This window comes from Ischnura elegans, chromosome 5 (genome assembly GCF_921293095.1).
Source record: "Ischnura elegans chromosome 5, ioIscEleg1.1, whole genome shotgun sequence".
Lineage (NCBI taxonomy): Eukaryota > Metazoa > Arthropoda > Insecta > Odonata > Coenagrionidae > Ischnura > Ischnura elegans.
The window spans coordinates 4,530,444-4,556,505 of record NC_060250.1 but is presented as its reverse complement, the minus strand read 5'-3'; the positions used below and the strand labels follow the sequence as shown (position 1 = coordinate 4,556,505).

At 42.8% G+C, this 26,062-nt stretch overlaps 1 protein-coding gene across 1 annotated transcript in view; it reads left to right on the top strand.

Moving 5' to 3' along the window:
- Window positions 1-925: 925 nt before the first annotated feature.
- Window positions 926-26,062, top strand: part of LOC124158443 (gamma-aminobutyric acid receptor subunit beta-like) — an 82,820-nt gene continuing 57,683 nt past the window's right edge. Inside the window, exon 1 of the mRNA XM_046533530.1 lies at window positions 926-1,068. Within this exon, the coding sequence (XP_046389486.1) occupies window positions 992-1,068 (77 nt within the window). The 5' untranslated portion in view covers window positions 926-991. The remainder of the gene's footprint in view (window positions 1,069-26,062) is intronic.

Here is a 26,062-nt window from a genome sequence, read left to right as displayed (position 1 = left end):
ACGTCAGCACACAGCACGCATTTCTCTCATACGAGATACACGCCGCACGGAATGAAAAATGATTTCAAACGAAATACAACAAGTTTTCAGCAACCTTATAACTGTTTTGATGAGTATACTAAAACTAAAAATTGTTTTTGCCTCGCGTAGTATTAATAATTTGTACGCATATTTTGAACATTCCTATGCTAAGTTTGTATGCAACAGCAAGTTTTGATCTGAGCAAGGTATAACTTAAATTAAGTGCCTTAATTTATTTTTTCGACTTTAATTGTGGAATTCTAAAAGAAAAAACTCCCAAATTAAGTCTCTCTTAAATGAATTTCTTCAGTTCAACTTGTATTTTTCAATTAAAATAGGATAAATATTGCTCATGTAAGTTAAATTTATTGGTTTTTAAACAAGTATGTTTATGTTATAATGACACATAGATCTAGTTTTACAACCTGCATTCCAGTCGCATTTAAATCGAAGACTAGTACTATTAATTAGGAAATTTTAGGCCACATTGTGCTTGTGAGTGAAAAATGGGATTCCTTTTCCAATTTTTGACACATGAATTCCTCAATGAATTCACAAAATGCATAAACTACATTGATTACCAGGTTTCATTTGCCTTAAGAAATTTAATCGGTCCAGCAAAATTCAAATATTTTGCGTGGAATAGGCGAAGTACGAAAGATTTTACCTTGAAACCTAGCAAAAGTAGTACACACTATCCATCACTCAAATTGTCCATCTCGTTAAAAGTGCAAAATACTACAATTGTTCACAGAAACCCTGCAATCGTTTCGTCGTTCGGAAAACGTGTGTTTCGTGGTGCAGATAACCTCCTCCCCCTAGATGCAAGATAATGGGGGGGGGGGAGAGAAGGGGGGTTTGGGGGAGAGAGAGAAGGGCGTTCGGGTGCGGGCGGTCAGTTCACGCATTCATTCATTCGTCCGTCGCAATAGCAGCCGGAGGAGAGCAGATATCAACGAGGGAAGACAAGATGCGCGCCGCCCTGCTGGCCTTCTCGATGGCCCTGCTAACGAACCCGCTCTGCGCCCAGCACCACACCAACAGCAGGTAGGTGAACACCCCCTGCCATGCGCCTCGGAACTCACGCCCTCCTCGGACATACATGCATGCATGGGTGGGAGAAGTGGACGGAGGAACGACGAAGTGCTGGGTATGGTGGGTTGCAGCTTCTAGGCGAGGAGACAGAAGGTGTAGGGTGTACTTAGCGGGGAGGGGATGTTGAAAACGGTGTTAGAAGGAAGAATGTTATGGGAACGAGGGAGAGGAAGGAAAAGAATGGGATTTTTAATTAGTAGATATGAGAGGGAGTCGGCCTTAAGTATAGTGAATTGAAGAGGGAAGTGCATGAGGGATGGGGAAATTGCCAGAATACTTCTTGAACACTCCATGAAAACCATATTCAGTCTGTGGAATACTTTAATAATAATTAAAAATAGTAGTGGTAACAATAATATATACTTATTTGAAAAAAAAGAGAAAATAAATTTGGTTAGATGAAGACTTGGACCTAACATGGAGAGGTATTGATAGAAGAAGTTTTACAGAATTATTATAAATAAGGTTTCGTGTTGCTGATTTTCTTTTATTTTCACCTAGAGTAGTAACTAAATCACGAGCAGAATTTGCTGTATCACAACCGCGAGAATTTCTCAAGATTGGATATCTAAAAGAACACACATTTATCTGCGATAAAATTGATTCACTTGATATTTTCAATTCTTTGTATCGTTGGAAATTGAATACGTCCTTGCGATGCCATCCAATCATTTTCCCCGGCTTCGCCTCTCTCTTGGGTCACACCGCATGCTATTCAAGGAAGAATCACATAATTCAGGATTGCTTCCCAATAGCTTCACTAGATTAGCATGCATCGGCATCAGTGCTGCGGCGAAAGAGGGATCCGGGGGGTCCGGTGCCCCCCCCCCCCCAAATATTTTAACACAATTACTCTGCTTCATAAAAGAAAACAAAATATTTAAATATCATAAATTAAAAGATTTCTTTGTAAAATGAAGTTCTTCGATCATTGAAAAGTGTTCAAATTAGTTTAAAACCATCTACTCGATACTTTGTTTTTTTAATTTCCACCCCTGGTTTTGGACCAACCCCGAACGAAATCCCTGGCTACGGCACTGATCGGCATATTGGAACACTGCAACGGAAGATGCTATCTTCGTCACATATTATGTAAGAAGACGCAGTCATTTACACAGCGTCCTGAAAACTCATAAGTACTCGATACAAAAGTGTGCGCGGGTTCGAAGGGCGTTAGTGAGAAAACTGTTGTTGCAGAGTTGTCGCAGTGAGCCGCGTTTCCAGAGGAGAGCCACTAGCACCCACCCATTCATTACTTAACACCGCAACTGAATCTCTTCGATGCAAGCGTACGACAATAGTGTGAAATCGCTCATTTGCCAAGACAGATTGCTAATGAGCCAACATCTACGTTTTCACCGCTCGTTGCAACCAAATTCCACAACTGGAACAGAACCTTTTTCTTCCTCGTCCAACTCTGAGATTTGGCGCAGTCGGTCTGCCCTTTCGGCTGGTAGTGGCCCAGACAATGCCTGACAGATTTGCAAGTGCTTCCCTTAAACTCCCTCAAAGGCTTATTGCCAATTCATGGCCCCATACCAAGCGTTCCCAGAAATTAATTGATTGCATCCTGATTGCATCGTTCATCTTTCAGCCATTTACACGCTCATCCAACTCCTCTCCAGTTCCTTCAGCTGGAGTCCTCTATTTCATAAATAAGATATCCGAGAATACCAGTGGTCTCACGGTGCCGGGACGCCGTTAAAAAAAGATGTAATAGTTAAATAACACTTTTATCAATTTTTTGCCTCAAAATTTAAAATACATACATTCGTAACCAACACAATTTTTTTTTATTTATATAATGACTTATAATTAAAAAACATACAAAGTAATATTTCACTTCTAAAAAGTTAGGGGAAGTGCCTTTCGGCACTGCTAATTTTGCCATGACGTCACAGGAGATTACCAACAATTATGATAAAAATTAAATTATCAGTTATCCCATTATACGTTGAAAATTCACGTTTATTAATAATTATACAAAGAGGAAACATGGAATACGAACTTTTTCTGTAATAATTCATAGTCACAGTAACCCGCTATTCAAATGGCGGCGGGCTAGAGCGAAGGCTGTCCGATAAAAGACGTGCGTCGGTCGCATCAGCAGCAGCGTCTGGCCACGCAGAGAAGCAATTGGGCTTCCGGCCGCGACAACTAACGGCGGGCGCCTGCCAATGAATGCCGCAGCGATGACGGAATGCAAGTCTTCACGGCATCACTGCCAACCAACGCCAAAGGCTACGTACCCTGCGGCTTCGGATGGCAAGAACGACAATATGCAAGGAGGAGATTGGAATGGGAAACGAGCGAAATAAGTCGAAGCAGATGTGGGCAGAGGGGCACGCATGCGACATTGGCGCCGCCTCTCTTCAACGAGAGAGTAACGCTTCGAGATAATCTTTACGTCTCACTTCATTTTTTTTTAAATTAAATCAATATGGGCATTTTTATCGAATTCTTTGCCTTGAATTCGAAATAAAATTATAGGCGATGCACGGATTCTGCTAGTTTTAGCGACTGTCTTAATTAAAACGTGTAACAAATCAGCTACATAGAATTTAATTGTTATGAATTAGCTGGTAACGCTGCGCTCCTGTTGATCAAATTAATATTTTATGCAAATGTATTTCCAAAATGCTTCCGATTATGTAAGAATCAGAACTTGCTTTTTGTGGGAACACCGGAATAAAATTAGTCATAAAAACACGATGGTTACGAAGCGATGAGACGCTAGGATACGTTACCAAAGCACTGCGGTCGAAGGGCCAGGGCCGAATGCACTGCTCTTTCGATGTCGAGCACACGCGAGACTCGCACACATGATAGCGGCAGAAATGGCGTAAATTTGTAAAGGTAATCCAAACCGAAATGGAAATTTAGTAAGGTTTCACATAACTATATTACACAAAATTTACATTGCTATTGGGGTCATTTCATGAAAATTCGATAAGATTATGTCCAGTGAGGTCAGGAGGCTGTTCAAATAGGAGTAGCAGGGGGCCAAGTCCACGGAAAGCGGATGCAAATTAAATACCGCGGTTTGAAGTCGTGCAATGAATGTTGCTCCGCCGCGGCATGCAGCCATAGGTACTCTGTATTTGTATCTCACTTCAATCTACTTCAGCCCCATAGTGAGTGTTTGTGGATTCGCTCGTCACAGCACTGCCACCTTCGCCTGACAAGCAAGCCTAGCACAGCTAAACCACATCCCGTCTCCATCCTTTCATTATGCACCTTCCCTCAATTCCGTTCTCAGACAAATAGTGCCGCTCACCAGACTCTTTCAACCATATCCTACCAAATAAAGCACCCGTAAAATCAGTCCGCCATTCGTTAAAAATAACGGATTTTTGTTTGTTTTCATAAAATATCGTCATCGCGAGCACTTTGAATGATATCGTACGTGATTTAGCCCAGCCTTTAGTACAATTTATCCCTACATCTGAAGTACGACCATTCTACCTCAAGCAAACGTACACGTTTATCCCTGAGGATCTCAGATGTTCATCGAAATTTCTTCATACGTCTGCATTCACCTCCATTAATATCCGACACCACTTTGCGTAAAAATATTTTTTGCATTCCATTTTTTTCGAATTTTTGACAAGAAATGTGTCTTGAATCATACAATTCCCTCTATTACTCCACCAAATTGTCGTCGGACCATGACTTCTGGCTAATTTGAATGCTAAGACTGCGTAAGATTCAACCGCGTTAAATTTCATGAAATTTCCTCTCGTATTTTTTTACATTAAAATGATGAAAAACCGCTTGTCCAATTTTATAGAATACGCCTTATCACAAGTGACTAAAACCTTTATTTTATTATCTAGACATATGCAACTTAATGTAAATTCGTGATTACTCATAAATCGATTGTTTAGAGTACCCATTTTAAAAAGTCCACTTTCATCCCGCGTGGCGCTAAGGCTCGTCAATTCTAAATGCATGCCTACGATAAGCTTAAAATACAAGTCTATGGTGGATGTGATCACTACCCTAGACATTAGCAGTATGACCCTTCGCTTCATTGATGAACTATCAACACCGCCAATATTTGTTACCTAAAAAACTAACAATATCATTTTGACTATCATTCGACACAAGCTGAATCTAATACTTGGATCATTAACCAGCAAGTGTGACTAAATTTTCAAGTTTACCCATGCCATTATGGTTAGGATGACGTTTAAACATATCACATCTCCGAGAGCGAGCGAGCCCATATTACACGCCACCGACGAGCACACCCGTCGAGGCCCATTCACTCCAAGGTCACAACCGATTTCATCCAAGTCGATTTTTTCCACCACAGATAACTTCAAGGTTTCCCCGAAGGAAAGACGTCACATTTTCAACAAAAAAAAACAATTCCAGAGAAAATGTGAATACTAGCGAAAATATAATGAGTGATATGGTCGTGTCAAAAGGGGCGGAAACTAGATGAAGAGGGGTGTCAGAGGTCATGAAAGGGAGGGGAGGGTGGTCGTGGAGGGGGAGGCTCTCCACGCAGAGTGACCTCGTCCTTTAGACTCGATGACGGAAGACCGAAACGAGAAAAACATCCGCGAAGGAAAGCAAAGCATTGAGTGGCACTCCTTCCCAAAGGCATGAGGGAAGTCGTCTTCCGCGACCACTTCGCGGCTATGACCTCCCTCCCTGCACAATGACCGCGAGAAAAGCTCATCGCCCCTTCGCACTCGGCCAAGCGGCGATCGCAGCGCCAAAATGGCTCTGCCGTAACTCACCTCACCACTGACGAAACATACGTCTTCGAGATTGGGTCGATGAATAAATTGCTTCTGTCTTTTTATGTTGGCTTCTTTGTTTTTGCTAAGTTTTTTTGCCTGTATATGTTATCTTTTAAAGTAACTTTCAAAAGATTTTTACCACCGAATTCTCTGAGATTTTCCTCGTACCTGACCCTTTAGAATATGAGCATAGAATGATGATTTCTGTTGCTTCAGCCTTTTTATGTTGGCTTCTTTGTTTTTGCTAAGTTTTTTTGCCTGTATATGTTGATCTTTTAAAATTACTTTCAAAAGATTTTTACCACCGAATTCTCTGAGATTTTCCTCGTACCTGACCCTTTAGAATATGAGCATAGAATGATGATTTCTGTTGCTTCTGCCTTTTTATGTTGGCTTCTTTGTTTTCGCTAAGTTTTTTTGCCTGTATATGTTATCTTTTAAAGTAACTTTCAAAAGATTTTTACCACCGAATTCTCTGAGATTTTCCTCGTACCTGACCCTTTAGAATATGAGCATAGAATGATGATTTCTGTTGCTTCAGCCTTTTTATGTTGGCTTCTTTGTTTTCGCTAAGTTTTTTTGCCTGTATATGTTATCTTTTAAAGTAACTTTCAAAAGATTTTTACCACCGAATTCTCTGAGATTTTCCTCGTACCTGACCCTTTAGAATATGAGCATAGAATGATGATTTCTGTTGCTTCTGCCTTTTTATGTTGGCTTCTTTGTTTTTGCTAAGTTTTTTTGCCTGTATATGTTATCTTTTAAAATTACTTTCAAAAGATTTTTACCACCGAATTCTCTGAGATTTTCATCGTTCTGCTCGTACCTGACCCATTAGAATATGCGCATAAATTGATGATTTCTCTGCGCCTCGGGAGAGCGCCCTCTTCCCAGCCATTCCGATTGCTTTCCCTTCAGAGCGAGTCGACAGCAAATTGCCGTGATTTTTAGAACTTTTCACTCACTCCGAGTGACTCCCTTCACTCGCGATCCGTCGTCGCAATGAAAAGGATTCGATTTCCGATCGCTCGTCCAACCATTCGGAATCGACCACTCGGGAGTGAAATCCGCCGCACTGATTCCGAGCACAACAGACTTTATTCACCCCAGATTAAGTGAAACTATGCGAGACTATTGAACGGCGTACAAGGCGGGGTGATATTATGTTATGACCACAAAGTCAATTTTTTTCGATCCGGCAAAGGTTTCCTAACGACTCTAACCTCATAAAAATGCATTTTTACGCTCATTTTCAGGAATTTCGGATATATTTAATGATTTAACTTCACCATGGCCGAAAAAAATTATTTAAAACTGTATTCTCAGTGTGGTTGTTGTTAACAGTTCAATGAATTCCTTCCAGTTGATATTTATGGGATTAAATTCTTAATTTTTTACCTTTAGCGCATTTTTAGTTGAATTTTCAATCCATATTAACTATTATTGATAATTTATCAAAATTTATTTGTATTGTATCCACCTGGATATTGCAAATGATAGGTAGTCAATATCTCCGACACTAATTTGAACTATGGAAAAACAATTGTTAGTGCAAAGACGTATAACTAGATCAGCTGAGTCACGTGATCTTCAGCTTCGGCAGACGCGGGTTTCGAATATCGAACACTTTCATTCGGTCCTCCGCGTGCAAAATTCGGCAAATGAGGCAAAAGCAAGGATTCCGAGGAAAATTAGTCACACCGAAACTTGGGCATTTCGATGGAAGTTGAAAAAGAAGAAGCATGCGAAGAATTGAAAAGGACAACGGTCTATTACGAACGGCCGCGTTCTACCAAAATTGGCCATTTTCATGACTCCATCGGCTTTTTCAGAAGATATTCCCAATTAGGGCTCTCACTGGCTGGAGATGTTGAATGAGAGAGAGTGCACTGCCACTGCCAATATCGTGAGCGTGGCATATCAATGAGGGCGATGCGTCACAGCGCCTCCTTAATCTTTGCGGCCGAATGCCATCTTAACAAGGCGGCTCAATTGAGTCGAATGGGACGCCACATCCGGTGGGCCCGGGCAATCGGCCAGCCGCGGACAGCAGCGACAGCAGCGCCAGCACACTCGCTCGCATGGAGAGAAATTCATCATCACTTACCTCCCAAGGGTTGCGGCAAAAATTATCTCAATTCTCTATCTTATGAAGCGCATACTATTACGGCCTCGCTACACGATGCATCAACCTCTATGCGTTATAGTCTAAATGCAGGAACGATATTGGCGCACCGGAACGAAGAATGTAGCAATGCTCGAAACAAATTGGAACAGGCTTCATTTTCTGTTCGCGCATTCACGCGGCGCATTTCGTCGTTCAGAGCAAAAACGCCATAGCAAAATAGATGTATGCCATACGACAAGAGCCGTAAAAAAGGCTGTAAATATTCATCCTCATGTCTTACAGATAGCCAATGAGAGAGCATCTTAAGCACGATAGCTTTCATTGCAGAGTCCCGCTACACCCGAAGCGGGTGATAAGTAATTCAATCGATCACAGTCCTGCGTCCATGAAATGAAAACTACGGGAAAGGCATGACGTAAATAAAAAATATCAGAGTGAATAGCAAGCCTATGAATCACTGAATGAAAACTCACATGTTATATCAATGAATTTAGTAGTTTTACGTCAACGGATACAGAAAAATATCAACATTCATCGTAGGTAACACCGGCAATACTTGTATCGAGTCGTTCGATGAGTTGATAAACATCGAAAAATTAGAATCATATACAGCGAGTAATAAGTGCATTGAGAGGGTTGATTATTACATGTTGCAAAAAGTAGCTAAGCAAACTTAAGTATCATTTAAAAAAATAAAAACACAAGTCTCGAGTGCCAGCCACGATACCCGAATTCAACTGTTTTCGTCTGCAACTTGATTTTGAATTTTTTCTTACAGCTTACGACAATTATGTCTGTTTATGTCTCATCGTAGACCAATATTTACTCGTAAGTATTAATGTGTGTGTAACCAAACCATTACGTAAGGTATGCATATATAAACACTAATTAAAATACGATGGGGACATTCATTTATAACACCTATAAAAAAGATTTTCTAGCAGCGAAATGTTCCAAGGAGAGCAAATTATTATGAAACAAAGGCCCACGGAACCTTTGGCTTGCTTGCAAGATGATGTAATGTTATTTCAAAGTGAAGCCAAGAACGAGAATGTGTACTGTGGGGAGAGGAATGCAGACTCACCGCTGGCAGGCTGAAGGACCACGGCGCGCGCCTGCGTCCCCACGGGCGGCGGAGCGCGCTCTCCTGCGAATCGAAAAAATCATCACCACGAATGAGCAAGCGACTATGAAAACCACACACTCACTTCAGAAACTAATTCCTACAATGTGTAATTATTTCTGCGGGCAATAATACTCATAATGAATGCACAGGTCGATATATTTTTTGAAATGTTAATGAGGTAGGTACTATTTTTAAACCTCATAACTATAACACAGACAAAAACATTAAATAGAAAGCAGGTCAATTTAAGAATCATAACAACAGTTGAAACGCTAATAAAGGTATCATCAGAATTTGCCATTTTTCTTTAGCAATAGAAATGTTCACATTAAAATACCTAGGAATTTATTTATTGAAATGAGAACAAAAATCTCCTATAGTCCTATCTCTGTATTTAGTCATAAATAGTACAACTACAGCATAGCAACAGAGTAGCAACAAGTAAACATTCTTTTTCTTACGTATCATTTATTTCTTTATATTTTTTCATTGATTACTATCGATGTTATATAATAATATGATCGATATAATTCTTTATTTATATAATTCAAGGTTCAAATTTTATATAGTAATATAGTATTGTTATGTTTAAATGTCTAAACAATAGGGAACATGCACAATTTTTTAAAAGTACTAGAATGATAAGGTCCTTACCTCAAATACACTCGCCGAAAATTTCGCGTATGAATGACGTTTTTTACCTAACAAGGAAAGTCCCTCGGGAGTCACCACCAGATCTCGTCCAAATGTTGCTAGGTGACAGGAAATGGATGCACAGGAGGTGTGGTTTTTCTTTCAGCCGCTCAACACGTTTCGAGATATTTATACAAGAAAATGCAAGGAAAACGCCTATGCAACCCGCTGCCCAGCAAGGTGCCATCGATGCCCTTCATCCTAGCAATCGAGCATGACGGCCTATTATTGTGCTGCGGGTGGTATAATAGGGTAGTTTCCTTTATCAAATAAAAACGAAATGCATTGATTGCTATTCGTTACCCACAATTAGGGTTTCCATATTATACAAATTATTTGGTTTTAGAAATCCCAGTTTAAACGAATGGCAATGATCAATTTTAACCTCATTTGAAAAAGGCCAGATTGGCGCCCATTCGATTCCACTCCACGTGACGTCACAGGGACCTAGTTTCTATACGAGTAGATAGGAGTTTTACATCGTCTGAGATTACCAATGCACGCATGAGTCACAGAGCTCAGGGAAACATGTCTTAATAATCACTTATTAAAACTGTCTCAGGTCGGAAAGTTTCCTTCGTTTGATAAAGTAGTAATAATCCATATTTAAGCCAAGCGCTGCCTGCTAGCAGCCTGCGTCGTATCAGCGCTCAAGCCTCGCCTCAAGGTCACCTCACAGGGCGGCAGCGGGAACCAGAAATACGTCACACGGACTTTTCCCATCATTCCTACTTAGCCGTCGCGTTTTCGCGCGCTTGAAAATTTTCACTTTACGTTTAATCGCGAAAAATAGATATCGTCATTTGAAAATCTAAGAGTGTGAAATGCGTACTCCAGGAGTAATAATCTTTCGATTTAGGCAATAAAAAATAATAGGAAACCACCCTGTTGTTGGCAGTTTTCCTTGTACTTTCTTGTACAAATATCTCGAAAAGTATTGAGTGTTGGCGACTGAAACTCCTCGTGGGGATCCATTTCCTATCACTTCGAAAAATTTCGACGAGACCTGGAGTAGACCCTTGAGGGACTTCCCTTGAATCTTTAAAAATGACTCTTCTTCGGCACTTTGAAAACACGACGTCATTGGAGCGCCCGCGCGTGACACGGCATCCGCTGCTGACAGAGCGATCGCTCGGCGTGAGATCTCAAACGCAAATCTGGCGAAAATTAATTTCTGTTGTAATGTCAGAGAGCAGATTGTGTTCAACCCTTAGAGTTTGGGAAAGTTTTTACGCGTTTTGCACGCTGACTGCGACATTAACACAAAATTATTTTTGGTACCAGGATATCTTGCACTCAGACACTTCCCCTCACCATAAGGATCGCTGACTACCACACCACAGCCCTATTGGCAGGAGGCATTGACAGATTGCACAACGTATCAAAAATTTTGCACTAACTGGGAGCTACAATCGCGAACTTTCGTAGCCTAAGGGTTAATACTGGGTTGCCAAGGCGCTGTTGAAATAAATAAAGAAAGAAAGGGGATTGTTTGGGGAGATTTTGGAATACTTATACGAAGATTAGTATTTTACAGCTTGAATTCTTTAAGCGGGTACTCGAAAGGTAAATACACATGTTTTTTGTCTCGTGTGTTCGAGCATTGTGTCCATAAGAGGCTTAAACAGCCAATTACTTCGTTTAAAGGTAAGAAACTTTCAGAAAATACGCTTATTCGTAGTTAAAAATACTGGATGTCGCCCACAGAAATATCCCTTTGCTATGGCCCACAAGAGTAACCAATAGATAACACTGGGGCTAATTAGAATATATTACTCTGTTGTTAACTGGTCACAAATTATAATAATACATACCCAATCCGAATTCAACGTGTTCAAAATAAATATCTCAGATTTAATAACTACGAAGTTAGGAATCTCACTGTCTGATTACAACACTTCATATCTTCTATTCCTTATAAATTTTAGACCCTTTCAAAACGGACCATCTTCCAACGATATCCTATTCCCCTACAAAATTATTAATTCCTAAGTAGATCGTTCCTATCTCCTTTCGTTAGTAACTTTTAATGAACCCCGTCATTGTTCTGGAAATCCTCAACCGTTTATTGTTAATTACCAAAGAACAAATTATGCCTTCAACTTCCAGTTATCCAGAATGATGAGATAAAACTAAAAGTAGACCGAACTGCCTGTGAAGCCTTAATCGAGTCATAATAGGAGTTAGGATTCATCTAGAGAACAAGTAAAAATTTTACAATATTCAGGCATTAAGGACAGTACATATTGCTCTAACTATTAAACTAGAATAGGCTCAGGTTAAAAATAGTGTTACCGCGAGACTCGAGACTTTCTCGTCTCGAGTCTCGTCTCGTTTTCGAGACGAGACTGTAGGGTAGAATTCGAGACGAGACGATACCACTTCCACGAGACTCTCGAAAGTCTCGAAATTTAGATACACGTCCTTTTTTGATATTTGATATAGTTTTATGCCTAAAGGTTTATAGGTTTATGCCTAAAACTACATCCTTCAGTTAGGACGAAATACATTTTACGTTTTTCTTAAGCATTACATTTTAAATACAGCTGAATTATAACTTTTCGATAGATGATCAAACTATAAACTAGAATATTTGGTGAAAAACCAATTTCTGAATGCATGAGCGACACTTATGGAGCCAAGTACGGGAGTGTTAGTGGCTGACTACTTTTCCTTGTTTCCCGGGATAATTAACTTGGAAAATTGGAGCCTTATTTTAATGCAAAAAAGTTCTGGCAAAACTGTCGAGAGCCACAGCATTGTGTTACAAAAATGTGTTACGTTGGGTGGTCAGCCCCTCGCTTGGTATCTTTTGCTTTGGGTATTTCCTGCATTTATTTCCTCTTGATTTCTTCAGGGTTCAAAGGTCTTTTTCTTCATTCTGCATTTGTGAAAGCATCGGTGTATCTTAAGCAAAAGACTGCATTATACTAATATAAAATTAGGACGTATGACGAGACTAATTCCGCGTCGGTAAGCAATACTGCACAATATAATAGATCGTAATGAGAACGCCAGAAATCGTGTATGACTTTCGTAAGTTGCAGATTCCTTTTTCTTTCTACCGTTTTTTGTAGCAATCCATCACAATATTCACGTTTATATTACTTCAGTAATACACATATTACTGCGCCCTTCATTTCTAAATTTTTCCTAAAATGGCAACGACAGTATAATTTTTATTACAGCTAAGATGAATCCTAAATTACCTCTATTTCGATCGCTTCGTCTCAAATGGTGAAAGGTTTTCACACGCCGTGCAAACTCCAAGTTATACATTAAGTAGGAAAAATATATTAAAATTCTAAAATTTTTACAATTATTGAATTTCATAAGAGACATAAACGTGTTTATAATTATATACATTAAAATTCTTATGTAGTTATTCAAGCTGAACTCCCCTAAGATCCTGCCAACTTCATTTTTTTCTTAACTATGAAGTCTTGGTGCTGTCATCGGCACTAAAATCTAAGTAAGCTGAAGAGTCATGGTATCCTCAATTTTTTATCTCACTCATTTGAATTCGAATCAGTTCATAATTGGTAGAGGGTATTTCGAGGTGGTGTTAGTACCTTCGTGTATTGCGGTCCCTATTGGAGTCCCATCTCTAAGGCTATGTCCGGAAACATTTCACCCGCATGTAATTGCAAAACGATGTGGCTCGCGCGGCTGTTAGCTAATAATTATTTCAACGTATTGCATATTGTAAGAACTTATGGAGAGAAAGTCGTACTTAAATATGTCACAATTGTAATTAATTTTTAAAATTGGTGGTGAAAAAATGTGTCCTACACAGTTATGCCACACTTGCGATAATCCGGGAAAAGCCTGTGGCGGGGGCAGGAGGCTGCTGTCGGCCGCATCGCGATGTACAGGGATACATATGTCACCATATTTTGTCTCCGGAAGGCGTGTAGGCAAGGATAAATATCTAAGAGGAAAGTGTTGGTTCAAATGAAAAAACATCAGCTCGGTACAATTATTTACTATAACCTGATGCCTCCTGGAATATTTTGCGCATCATAAAGCTCACGTAAAACTTCTTTAATGTTACCATCATTTCTTTGGCCAAAAAATGATTTTCCCTTGGTATTCAATTAAAATACCATGAGGATACCACCAAATAAAATCACAATATTTTTATTAGATATTTCTAGCTGTCTGCACTTGGTAGCAATATCTGCTTCTTCTGCGTAGCTTATAATTTCCTTCTTTTATTTCCATGAAGGTAACTTTTATTTTCAACTTCTTCCTCAAGAGTAATATTTGTACCACCAAGACCTCGCCATCAGATATTATCCCATCAGGACTAGCAGCCAAAAAAAGTACATTTTAATCAACAAAGACACCTCCGGGCAATACTTTATTTTTACTTGACCTCTCATATTCCCTGATGGCAGATTTTTCATTGGCATTTCCCCAATCGGTTGCCTAGTTTCCTCTGAAGGAAGGAAGCAAAACATCGTCAGCCAATTTTGATGTTTGATTTCTAAGATTACACATACGACCAAAGGAATAGGCTTGAACCTCTTCCACTTTTCCGACTGCCACGTCCCATTGAGCATTTGATCTCTAGTTTCCTTCTCTTAATTTTCACGCCACCTTTGTTTCATTTTTACTGATGAAAGGAAATCACTCATTGAATTGTGGTTGGCCAATGTTACGTCACTTAGAACATCACGAAATCACGAATGAGTCCATAATGATTGTCTGATCCCTCTATTCGATGACGTTTATTTTTGGATGTTGCAGATAAGTCCATACACCTTTTCCTCATATATCCCTTATCTCTTTCTGAGGAAACAAATTATCTGTAAATTCTCCTCGGCTCTTGTCCATTAGTTCTTTGTGAAAAATGCACATTGCCTTTCACATTGGAAGTTGCTGATGCAATGGCGCACCTAGTTTCGTAGGACCCCTTAGACACACATTTACTCTCTTCCCTCTTATGTACTTTGCCTCGTAAGAGTTGTAGAACTCCGCAAGATTGTTAGTGACATTATATATAATAAAAAAATAAAGGACTGACTAGATAAGAGACTGTTAGCATAAGCGATATCCTCCCATAAGCCGTAACTGATGAAATGAGGGATCAAGTTTTCCTCTCCTTCTTGGGACCCTTTGCAATAATATATATCACATTTACTATGGTTTTCGAGGGTTATATTTCCTTTTCTTTAGCCGTTTACTCTCCGATATCTCCACTTCACGTAACGAGTCGGTTGTTCCATTTTCTACTTTCCCAGAATCAAATCACATTCGACAGCAAGGTGGAAAAACAAAAGGGTCTCACTCAGAGGTTGAGGAAAAAATACCCATAGGTAGTACCAAGATTCCGGTAGTACTTGGCAGTATTTAAAAGCGGTACTACCTTATCGATACTAGAAATACCGGTACTTGTATGGAGGTACTTCGACAGCGCTGCCATTTTATGTTTTATCAATCAGGTAACTACTTAAGTAATTGAGCGTTGATAATATTACAAGCGAAAATAATCTTGAAGAACATAGCTATTAACAATGACGGCATAATTTACAGTACCTATTCATGAAGATTTGATTACACGATTTAGATTTTTTCTGCATGTATTTTAAATGATCTTAAAGTATCAATTATAAATGAAAATATTCGAATTAAATATGACTTGCAAAGTAATTTTACGAGAATTTCAGCCAAATATCCAGTTAAAAATTATTACGTGTTTTGACTATGGCTACATGATTGACTGTTTTGACTGTTTATCACTATGGCCATAAAAGATTTTTTTAGCCACAGAAGGCAAGAGAATCAATGTTATTGGACCGTATACTGTATATATATTTTTCTAAACTAAACGGAAATGTGACCTACACATCTAATTTTATTCGATCACAGTATTTTAGGCATAACTATTTCCGATTCTATAAATGTAAAACCTACTATGTCTTTACATGAGACAAGTGTAAAAATATTTTTACATACATAAATACAGCAGAAATTAAAATGACAAAATCTTTCTCGGGCACCAAGTGAGTGGTTGTTGTATAAGTAGCCAAAGTTTGTGTCGGATTGCCACCGTCGGGTGTTTTAATAAGAAGACGTTCTGCTGACAGAGTCTCTTGTCTGAGAGAACTTCAAATTTATCATTCGCTAGGAAAACACCAAAAATTAAAACGCGTGCTCCAAAATCGTTTGTATAACGTTGCCTTTTACAGCTACATCGCTATCACCGTTCCACAATTAGATAATCGAGCCTCCGTTGAAGTTTTCCGTTGGATTTTCGTATAAATGCCTGTGAATGACTTTTTCAGTGTAATCGTCCTGTATAATAATCTAATTTTCGGAAAAACCGGATAATTATGATAGATTTATACGGAAGTTTATTTTCAACTTATCAACAAAGTTTATAAATTACGAATGTACCAGTATACCGGTATTTTTTCGCCGGTGCAAACGAGGGAGTACTACTATTGCTATTTAACCCCTCAATCTTGAATTTAAATGCCCGTGGTCGTTCCCTCAGTGTGCGCGAACCAAAGTCTGCGTCCTCTGAATGCCATGCCTCAAGCGTGAAAGACACACTGTATGAGTTTGAAAGTTTCATTAGGTATTCCTATCTCTTAATCTTCCATATAAGTACTTTCAGTGAGTATATATGTGAGATATATCTGACTGATTTCGTTCTGTGCCTCTTAATTGCCTCTGTATGTGTGCTCGAATTTTTTTAGAATATTTTTTCCAGCTGATGCCAGGATGCTTCCTCTAGGAGCGGCGTCTAGTGGTCACATATGGAAGATAGTCTTCCACTTACGCTCCGATTTATGTGCTTTCTTAGCGATTGTGTGTTCAATGTGGGGACGCTGAATGCCTTACTCTGTGGTTCATTATCATCTCATCTTCTGTCTCATCTTTTCCTTTCTCTTTCATCGAGGCAATGATAGTGAAGGCTTGGACCGTCCAGGCATTGTCACTCAATAGTTCTTGGAACCTCGAAGGCCTGCCAGCATCTGGTATCTTATTTATGACGTTGGAAGCTGAGGGTTGGAGTTTTTTTCACGCTTACGTTTGCTTTGGTGGTTTTATTTTTTTCGGCCTTGGGCCCCTTCCGTATATGAACCCCTTCTTAGTTGACCATGCCTTCTAGCTCTCGTGAGTGGTCCGATCAGAGTGTGCTTGACTTTGTGAAATAAAAGAGTGCAGAATGTTCTTGTAGCGTCCGCCCCGTGCTCTGTTGTGCGACGGGGATCGAACTCGGCTTCGCCGTGTGGGTCCTTGCCTTAGGGTGCCGTAAGCAATGAATTGATTCAAGCTGTAGTTTTTATAGATAGGAAAAGGCACTTTACCTTTGGGTCTCCCGAGAAGCGTACCGGCTTGAACAGGCGGAGGTCGCGAAGAGGCGGATAGACGTCGGGCGTTCGGCAAGGCTGATACTCTCGCTTTTCCCTTGGATGTTCGCGGGATGCCGGGAAAGTACTGGTTACCGACAGGGTATCTCAATACGGCACGGAGTAGACGGGCGATCTCTGCTGCACCAAGTGACGACCCCTCGTGATACACACCCCGGTTGTCACTCCCCAAACACCAACTGCCTTCCTTCAGATTTTGAGAGTTTTTATATTCAAAATCTTGGCCCCCTAGGTCCTATCCTCCCCCCCCAGTTGACCTATAGGACTATATGGGGCTCTAGGAAGTGGAGTGTTTGTTACGACAACTCCATGGTGTTGCATCTTCCCGTCCTCTCCAAGAGTATTTTTGTGTGCCGTATTTCGCCTTTCGCTTTCTTAGCCTCGAGTCATCCTCCCCTTCCGCCTCGCTTCGCGCGCATAGTCACCTGCTAGCGAGGGAGTAAACACTTTCGTAACCGAATTTGCCGCAAATATCTTGCGCTCAAATTCCGGTCATCACACCGCTCCCCGCTGTCTCTAAATTGAGCCGTCTCTATCACGAGACTGCTCACATTTTAAACCATTTTTTTTTTTTTTGTGTGTGCTTCTCGTGAGTGTCCCACCCTCCAGTTAACCGCCATTTCCTCTTTATTCTTATAATACAATGCTTGTAAAGTTTTTGTACAAAAATTTCTTTTTGCTACTGTGGAGCTCGTAGCATCTCCATCTCCTCTGGTGCCGATGGTGTAGGCGGGGGTTGAATCGACCGCTTCCGGAACCGGCGGAAGATCGCGACCCCCGTTGCGCATATGGCGGCTCCTGCCGTAAGGATCAGGCCAAGGTAGGAGATGGTGTGCACAGATGGTACCCATGACGGTTCTTCTAGGGCCTCTGCTTCCTGGAGCATCTCGTGGACCTGCTCCACCGGAATACCTCCCTGGCTCCCGAAGATGCGACGAGACTGGTGGACGAGGTTCTCCAGTCTCTGTTGTTTCTCCGCCGATGGGTTGTTGATGTAGTGATGTAGTGGGCCTTGCAAAAATGTCCTTAATCTCCGGCATGTAGATATCCCTCCGTCGGGTGGTGAGGGCTGAGCTCCGGTGGAAGAAAGGGGTCAGCACCTGTCCCTCGCTGTAGCCGGAACATCCGGGTCGCAGCTCCACCACCCCGGTGCCGCTGAGAAAGTCTTCTGTGACGTTCAAGGCTTCCTCTCTCCCGGGGCATCTCTGTAGGAAGTGGCTCCTTTGCGGGACGCTGTATACCCACCGATTGGTGGACTTGGTTCTGTAAAACAATGCTCTGGGGTGGGGGATTAGTACATTGTACCGTTTTGTCAGCTCTGCGGCCAACCGCGAAGTAACGTTACTAATCTTCGCGACGATTAGTTCATTTCTTCGTGCCAGAGCGTACGTGGAATTGACAATAGTCGCCTGCAACTTTATCAAATGCACGCTCTGCTGGTTGGTTGTTTTCAGCGACACCACATCTTTTCGATCAATGCCCTATCGGACGACCCCGACCTGAAGGTCCGACTGCGGCCCTGCAGCCCTTCGGAAGTACAGCGGCTGCCCTTCTACCTCGATCACCCCACCCTGGATGAGCGGCGGGAGCCAGCACCTTTTTAGAAACCAATTAATATTGTCCCAATTTATCTGTCTCTTGTATGCATAATTGGGAGGAGGGAAAAAATGTATATATATATAATATATATGTATATATCCAATAAAAAAAAGAATGAATTGGAGTTGCCCATGACTTATTATCCACCTGAAAACCGTTTTAAATCCCACACGAAAACAACCGAAAATCTTTCACCATTAGTTCCGCGCGGCCATCCCGCGTTTCGTCACCCCTTTTTGTTTACACTTCCCTCGTCAGCTCGACCGGTCCTCGGCTGCGGAGGGGGTACCGATGTGGCGGGGGAGAGAGGGTGGGTAGTGAGGGAGGGGAAGGTCTTGAAGGGGGACCCGTGTCCCACTCGACACCTGGGACGACACAATATGGCGGGAGGGGAGGGGAGGGCTCTTGCCTCCTCCGTCGTCGTCCTTTCACTTTTTCTTCGGCTGGTAGGGGAGGGGAGGCGGGGGCACGAGGGGCATCACTTAGTTTGCACTGTTTTAAACGATTCACATGCACTATTTGAGCGCCTTTATGCCCTTGTACACTTTTAATTCTATAGTTCACCGGACTGGTTTGCTCTAAGATTTCATATGGCCCTTCCCAATGTTTATCTAACTTTCTAGTTGTCCCTGGCCGTGTAGCGTCTTTTCGCACGAACACCCAGTCCCCCTGTTGGAACGATACTTCCGTAGCTCGTTTATTATACTCCTTCGCCTGTGCCGCATGTCCGACTTTTAGTCTTTCCGCAACGGCTTGGAACGAGAGTTTCAAGCGCGCTTGGAGTTCGGCTGCGTAATTGCTATCCGTAGCGTAATTAATGGAGGCTGGTGAAGTAATATCGTCGAACGGTAGTTCAATATGCCGCCCGTGCATAAGGAAGTAGGGGGTTTCGCGGGTAACGGAGTGTCGGGAGCTCCTATATGCTAACATGGCGAACTGTACCCAAGTATCCCAACTTCGTTGATATTTGTCAACAAAGTGAGACAAAATGTCCATTAACGTCCTATGGCTTCGCTCAATCAGCCCATTTCCGGAGGGATGGTAAGCAGTTGTCTGCAATTTTTTTATCCCTAAGAGCTTACACACTTCTCTCATGAGTTGGGAGGTGAAGTTTGCCCCACGGTCCGTCAATAATTGTCGCGGGACGCCGTGACGAGTAATGATTGACTCCACAAATACCTTAGCTACCGTTTCCGCTTTTTGATCGGGAATGGCTATCGCTTCCGGGTACTTGGTAAAGGCGTCCTGGAAGGTAAGGATGTATCGGTTCCCTCTATCCGTCATTGGTAGTGGTCCCACGATGTCCATTGCTGCCCTCTGCAGGGGGCCAGTCACCTCTGGTAAAGACTGTAATGGCGCCCTGTTTTGTTTCTGCGGGTCTTTACGCAATTGACACGAATGGCAATGCGTGCAATAGGTGATCACATCACTTATCATCTTTGGCCACCAAAATTTGGCCCCAATGGTCCCCAGGGTGCGTTTTATTCCCATATGGCCCGCCCACGGCGAGTCATGAAACGCTCTAAGCACCCTCTCCCGCATGCTCTTGGGAGCAACCAACTGCTCTTCGCCCCTTCTCCCTTTCCGATACAAGATCCCCTCTTGATCGGTATAAAAATCACTTTTTCCCCCGGATTTTTCTATTTGCTCCAACACCTTCCCACACCATTGATCCCTTGCCTGCTCGTCTCGTATTAATTGTCTATCCCATACAGGCTCGAAAGGTGTTTGAATAACCGCCACCGGGTTACGAGACAAAACGTCGGCATTTTGGTGTACTTTCCCGGGCCTATGTTGTACTTCGAAATCATATTCGCTTAGGAGAAGAGACCACCGAGTCAACCGTGACGATGAATCTTTTAGCGAAAATAACCATTTCAAAGGCCTATGATCCGTAACAACTGTAAAGGCCCTCCCGTACACGTAACACCTCATATACCTTACCGCCCATACTACCCCCAGGCATTCCCTCTCTGTAGCGCTGTAATTACGCTCCGCTTTATTTAATTGCCGACTAGCGTAAGCGACTACGTACTCCCCACTGGCATCCTTCTGGGCTAAGACGGCCCCCAAGGCTTCCCCGGAAGCATCCGTGTATAGTATGAAAGGTTTCTTGAAATCTGGGTACCGAAGTACCGGCTCATTACATAAAAAGTCTCTCAATGTTGCGAAAGAGGCAACGGCTTTCTGAGTCCATTCAAATTTCACACCCTTCTTAGTGAGTTCCGTCAGAGGTTTAGCTATTTGGGCGAACTTCGGAATAAATCGGCGGTAATATCCAACTAAGCCCAAAAATCCTCTGAGTGTCCGTAGATTATGTGGAGGGGGAAAATTACTGATTGCCCTAATTTTATTGGGATCTGGCTCCACCCCCTTCGATGAAATAATATGCCCCAAATATTTCACCGAATTTTCCAAAAATTTGCATTTGGCGGGCTGTAATGCCAAACCCGAGGCCCGCAATCGTTCAAACACTTCCCTTAGGTTAGCCAAATGCTCCCCTGTGTCTCGACCATGAACAATTATATCATCCAGGTATACGAGACACTTGCTTCCTTTAAGCCCTGATAGGACGGAATCCATCAGTCTTTGGAAGGTGCTTGGACTATTAGCCAGCCCGAAGGGCATCCTGAGATATTCATAATGCCCCTCGGGGGTCGAGAAAGCAGTTTTTTCCCTATCTCTTGGCTCAACTTCTATTTGCCAATAACCACTGGCCATATCTAGTGTGGAAAAATATTTCGCTCCTCCTAGTTGGTCCAGCGTCTCTTGAATATTTGGCAAGGGGTATTCGTCTCTCCGGGTAATCTGATTGAGTGCGCGAAAGTCTGTGCAGAAACGGAGCTTCTCCTCTCCGTTCTCTGATTTTTTCGCGACTAGCACCACCGGCGCACTCCAGGGGGATGTAGAATCCTGAATAATTCCCTGTGCGAGCATGTCTGTGATGTGAGTGCGCATTGTCTCCCGCTGCGTCTGTGGAACCCGATACGGTCGTCGAAATATGGGGGCATGGTTTCCGGTGTGGATTTCGTGGCGCACTCGCGACGTTTTACCCAGTGGTTTCCCTTCCCTGTGAAAAATGTCGCTATACTCTAACAATACTTCCCGCAACCTCTTTCCTTCCTCCCCTGGTAGTTGCAAACACTTAGTCTCTAATTCCTCGGGAAGGCTATTCTCCCTCCGACTAAACTCCTTATGAGCGGCCTCCGGAATTTTAAATTCCCGCGTAATGTTTCCCACCACCATATTTACGGGAATTTCCAATTCCTCATTCGAGACATTAATTAATTTCACCGGGATTTGATTTCCCTCCAATCGGCGCACAATTCCTCTTCCGACCATGATCCCATGGATAGGAACTTCGACCGGTTCCATTAATAATGTCTGCTCGCCCTGCCCTCCGTTCTTCCCGAGGATCCCCATAGTGACCACCTCACTGCGCGGGGAAATCCGCGTGCGCTCTTTCAGTCTAACCATCTGAGGATTTTCCCCTTTCTCTCGTCTCCCTCTCTCTTCCTCCCGCGTTAGAACCCCCGTGTCCCGGCCAAAGACAACCGCTTCCAAAGGGAAGTCTTCATTACCCACTCTCAACACTTCTGTTTTTAGATTTAGACTCGCTTCCATTGTCCGAAGGAGATCCAATCCTAAAATGCCGTCGGCGGGTAATCTTAAGTCCGACCCCACTACCTGAAATTCATGGAAAAACGTGCCTTTTCCTAACCTCACCGGGAGAGTCACCGTCCCCGTTATGGCTAGGTGATGGCCAGTGACTCCGCAAAGTTGTGTCAAGGGGGGGTGAAGGGGGTGGTTGGGGCGGGGGACTTCTTCTCTGAGGAGGGACAGCGTGGCTCCCGTGTCGATGAGAAGGGTCGCGCGGCTGCCTCCCACCTCGACGGACACGGCATAACCCGTTGTGTCTGCTCGGCGGGTTGACGGCGCCAATCTCTCCCGCTTTCCTTTCACCATCGCCGAGTCCCCTCCGCGCGGCGGGACTGGTGCCCGGAGGGAAGTCCGTTTGGGTGGGTGGGGCGTCGTCCTCTCTCCGCCGGAGCGTTTCTTCGTGGGTTGAACGCCGTCTTCGTCCCTCCCGTAAGGTTAGCATTGGGGGGAGGGGCTCGCGATCGGACGGGGGGAGGAGGGCTTCCCGCCCGAGGCAGTGCATAGTTCCGAGTGGAAAATCTATTTGCTCGACACTCGCGCCTCACATGCCCCATCTCGTTGCAATTAAAGCAGCGCATGGGGTTTATTACGCAATCCCTTGCGAAGTGCCCGTATTGTCGACACTGGTAGCACATTGGCCGTGATGGCGCGGGTAAAAAGGGCGGCGGTGATGGGGGGTGATTATTGCGGTCACCCGATGGCGTGGTGGGACCGGCCACTAAACATAGTCTATTTCTGCCTTGCTCGTCATTTTGTTCCTCCATTTTCGCGAGGCGCACTGCCTCTTGAAAAGTGGACGGCTCCCGGATTAACACGAATCTCCGGATCCCTTCCCTCAGCCCCTGTAAAAATTGTTGTAACATCGTCTCCTCCCGCACTTTGGCCCGCCATCGGCGTTCCTCCGGGTCGGTCACTGAATCTTGCGGAGTTTCGCCCAGAGCTCGGATTCGCTCCGCGTATTCTCTCACCGTTTCGCGACCCTGTCGGCAATCTAGTAATTTCCTCAACCTAGCCCCTGCGTTTTCCCGTGCGGAGAATCTTTCCCTTAGCGCGTTTTTCAAGGCCTCCCAATTACTTCCTACTTCGGGCGCGAGCGTATTCACAAATAGCCTTGCCTTGCCCTTGATACGTAATTTCAATACCATTACTCTATGGTTAGGACTCCATTGGCCCAAAGTGGCCGCGGTTTCAAGAGTTGTCAAAAATTCCTCGACGGCTATCTCGTCGTCCTCCCCTGAAAATACTTCTACCGCGTATAAAAACCCGGATACATTGGCAGGAGCCATGGTGGGCGGAACGGTGGGAGGATCCGGCATTTTTAAATGGATTGTGTGGCACGGCTTACTTTTAAATGACTTCCCGCGGGGTCACAATTCTTCGTGATGCCACCGTAGCGACCACACAGCAAAATTTTGACAAAGAGCCACGAAACTACCTGGCTAAGGTATATTTACAAATCGGAAAACACAAATTTTTACACGAAGAGGGAAAACATGGGGACACGAAACGAGAGACCCGAAAGTACAGCTTGTATGCAAATCACGCTTCTGGCTCCTGTAAGTGAAACCATTCAGGTCTTACAGTGCCCTGGCATTTGAGAGTAATCTTCTCACTCGGAGGCGAAATATCAATCCCGGAATGGGAATGACCGAACAACATCTTTCCTGAGTAAAAATTTTGATTGCCTCAAAGAGCGAAAAAATTTTAATTCCTCAATCTCTCAAAAAAAATGAATTCGCCCCATGCGGGCATTTCAATTATCGACACCGCTGCCACCATTTGTAGCGTCCGCCCCGTGCTCTGTTGTGCGACGGGGATCGAACTCGGCTTCGCCGTGTGGGTCCTTGCCTTAGGGTGCCGTAAGCAATGAATTGATTCAAGCTGTAGTTTTTATAGATAGGAAAAGGCACTTTACCTTTGGGTCTCCCGAGAAGCGTACCGGCTTGAACAGGCGGAGGTCGCGAAGAGGCGGATAGACGTCGGGCGTTCGGCAAGGCTGATACTCTCGCTTTTCCCTTGGATGTTCGCGGGATGCCGGGAAAGTACTGGTTACCGACAGGGTATCTCAATACGGCACGGAGTAGACGGGCGATCTCTGCTGCACCAAGTGACGACCCCTCGTGATACACACCCCGGTTGTCACTCCCCAAACACCAACTGCCTTCCTTCAGATTTTGAGAGTTTTTATATTCAAAATCTTGGCCCCCTAGGTCCTATCCTCCCCCCCCAGTTGACCTATAGGACTATATGGGGCTCTAGGAAGTGGAGTGTTTGTTACGACAACTCCATGGTGTTGCATCTTCCCGTCCTCTCCAAGAGTATTTTTGTGTGCCGTATTTCGCCTTTCGCTTTCTTAGCCTCGAGTCATCCTCCCCTTCCGCCTCGCTTCGCGCGCATAGTCACCTGCTAGCGAGGGAGTAAACACTTTCGTAACCGAATTTGCCGCAAATATCTTGCGCTCAAATTCCGGTCATCACATTCTGATACGACTTCGTAATTTTCAATTGGATACTCCCTTGACTCCAGGTTCGAAGATATATAACATCTCATTTTTCTGAGAATTTTCAAGAATATAATTAGGAAGAGATCGGCTGTGAAGACGTGCCTCCAACCTTTGCGTGTGATTTAGTTGAAAAGAAATATCACCTATTCGTGTAAAAAGGATCTCTGGAATTGGAGTTATTTTTCGATGATGAAATAATTACAATTATAGTGACTGAGACAAACCGCTACGTGGCATAGTTTCTTTAAAATTTACAAAGAAAATTCCAAAGCAAAAAAAAGCGCTTTCAAAAGTGGGTTCCCACAACTCTGGTGGAAATAAAATTATTTCTAGGATTGCTCATATTGATGGGAATAAATAAGAAACCAAGCTTCAGAATGTATTTTATCGGAAAACATGTATTCGAGACTCAATTTTTTCTCAATGTAATGGGAAAGGAAAGGTTTTCAGTGCTCACCAACTTTCTCTGTTTTGTAGATAGAAAGAGGAAGGAAGTTGTAAAAAAAGATCCTTACCACTATAAAATTTCGCCCATTAGTGAATATTTGAATCTTAGTGAACAAAATTATAGCACGACAGAATTTTGAACAGCACAAAGGACGGCTCTCGGATACCGATACGGAATGTGCTCAATCGACCGGACGGCATATTTTGTTAACAAAACCCACAAAATGAAACATATAGGGTTGAAAGAAGAAATTGTGTAGTGAGTGAGATAAACTTAAAGAGATACGAGACAAGATACAGATGTAAAACTGCCCAGGAACCTGTGTTTTGAGAAACCCCACAGACTTTTCAACTACTAAACACGGCATACAGGGAGCAGGCAAAAGTAAATGGCGCTGAAAATTATAAGTACGTTATTCATTTTAATCAAGTTCAAACAATGTTTAAGATAATATAATTTTTTGAATTTTTTCCGGTGATCGATTACGATTTTGTCTACATTCCATTTTTAGACATATTTCGTTTTATGTTAAGTACTATTTTATTCGTTGATTATCAATAAAATCAATGATTTTAGCACCAGTTTTTATTCAATTGGTGTCCAGAGAAATATGTGTATGCAATTTTTATTAATGGCTCTCCTATTTTTAA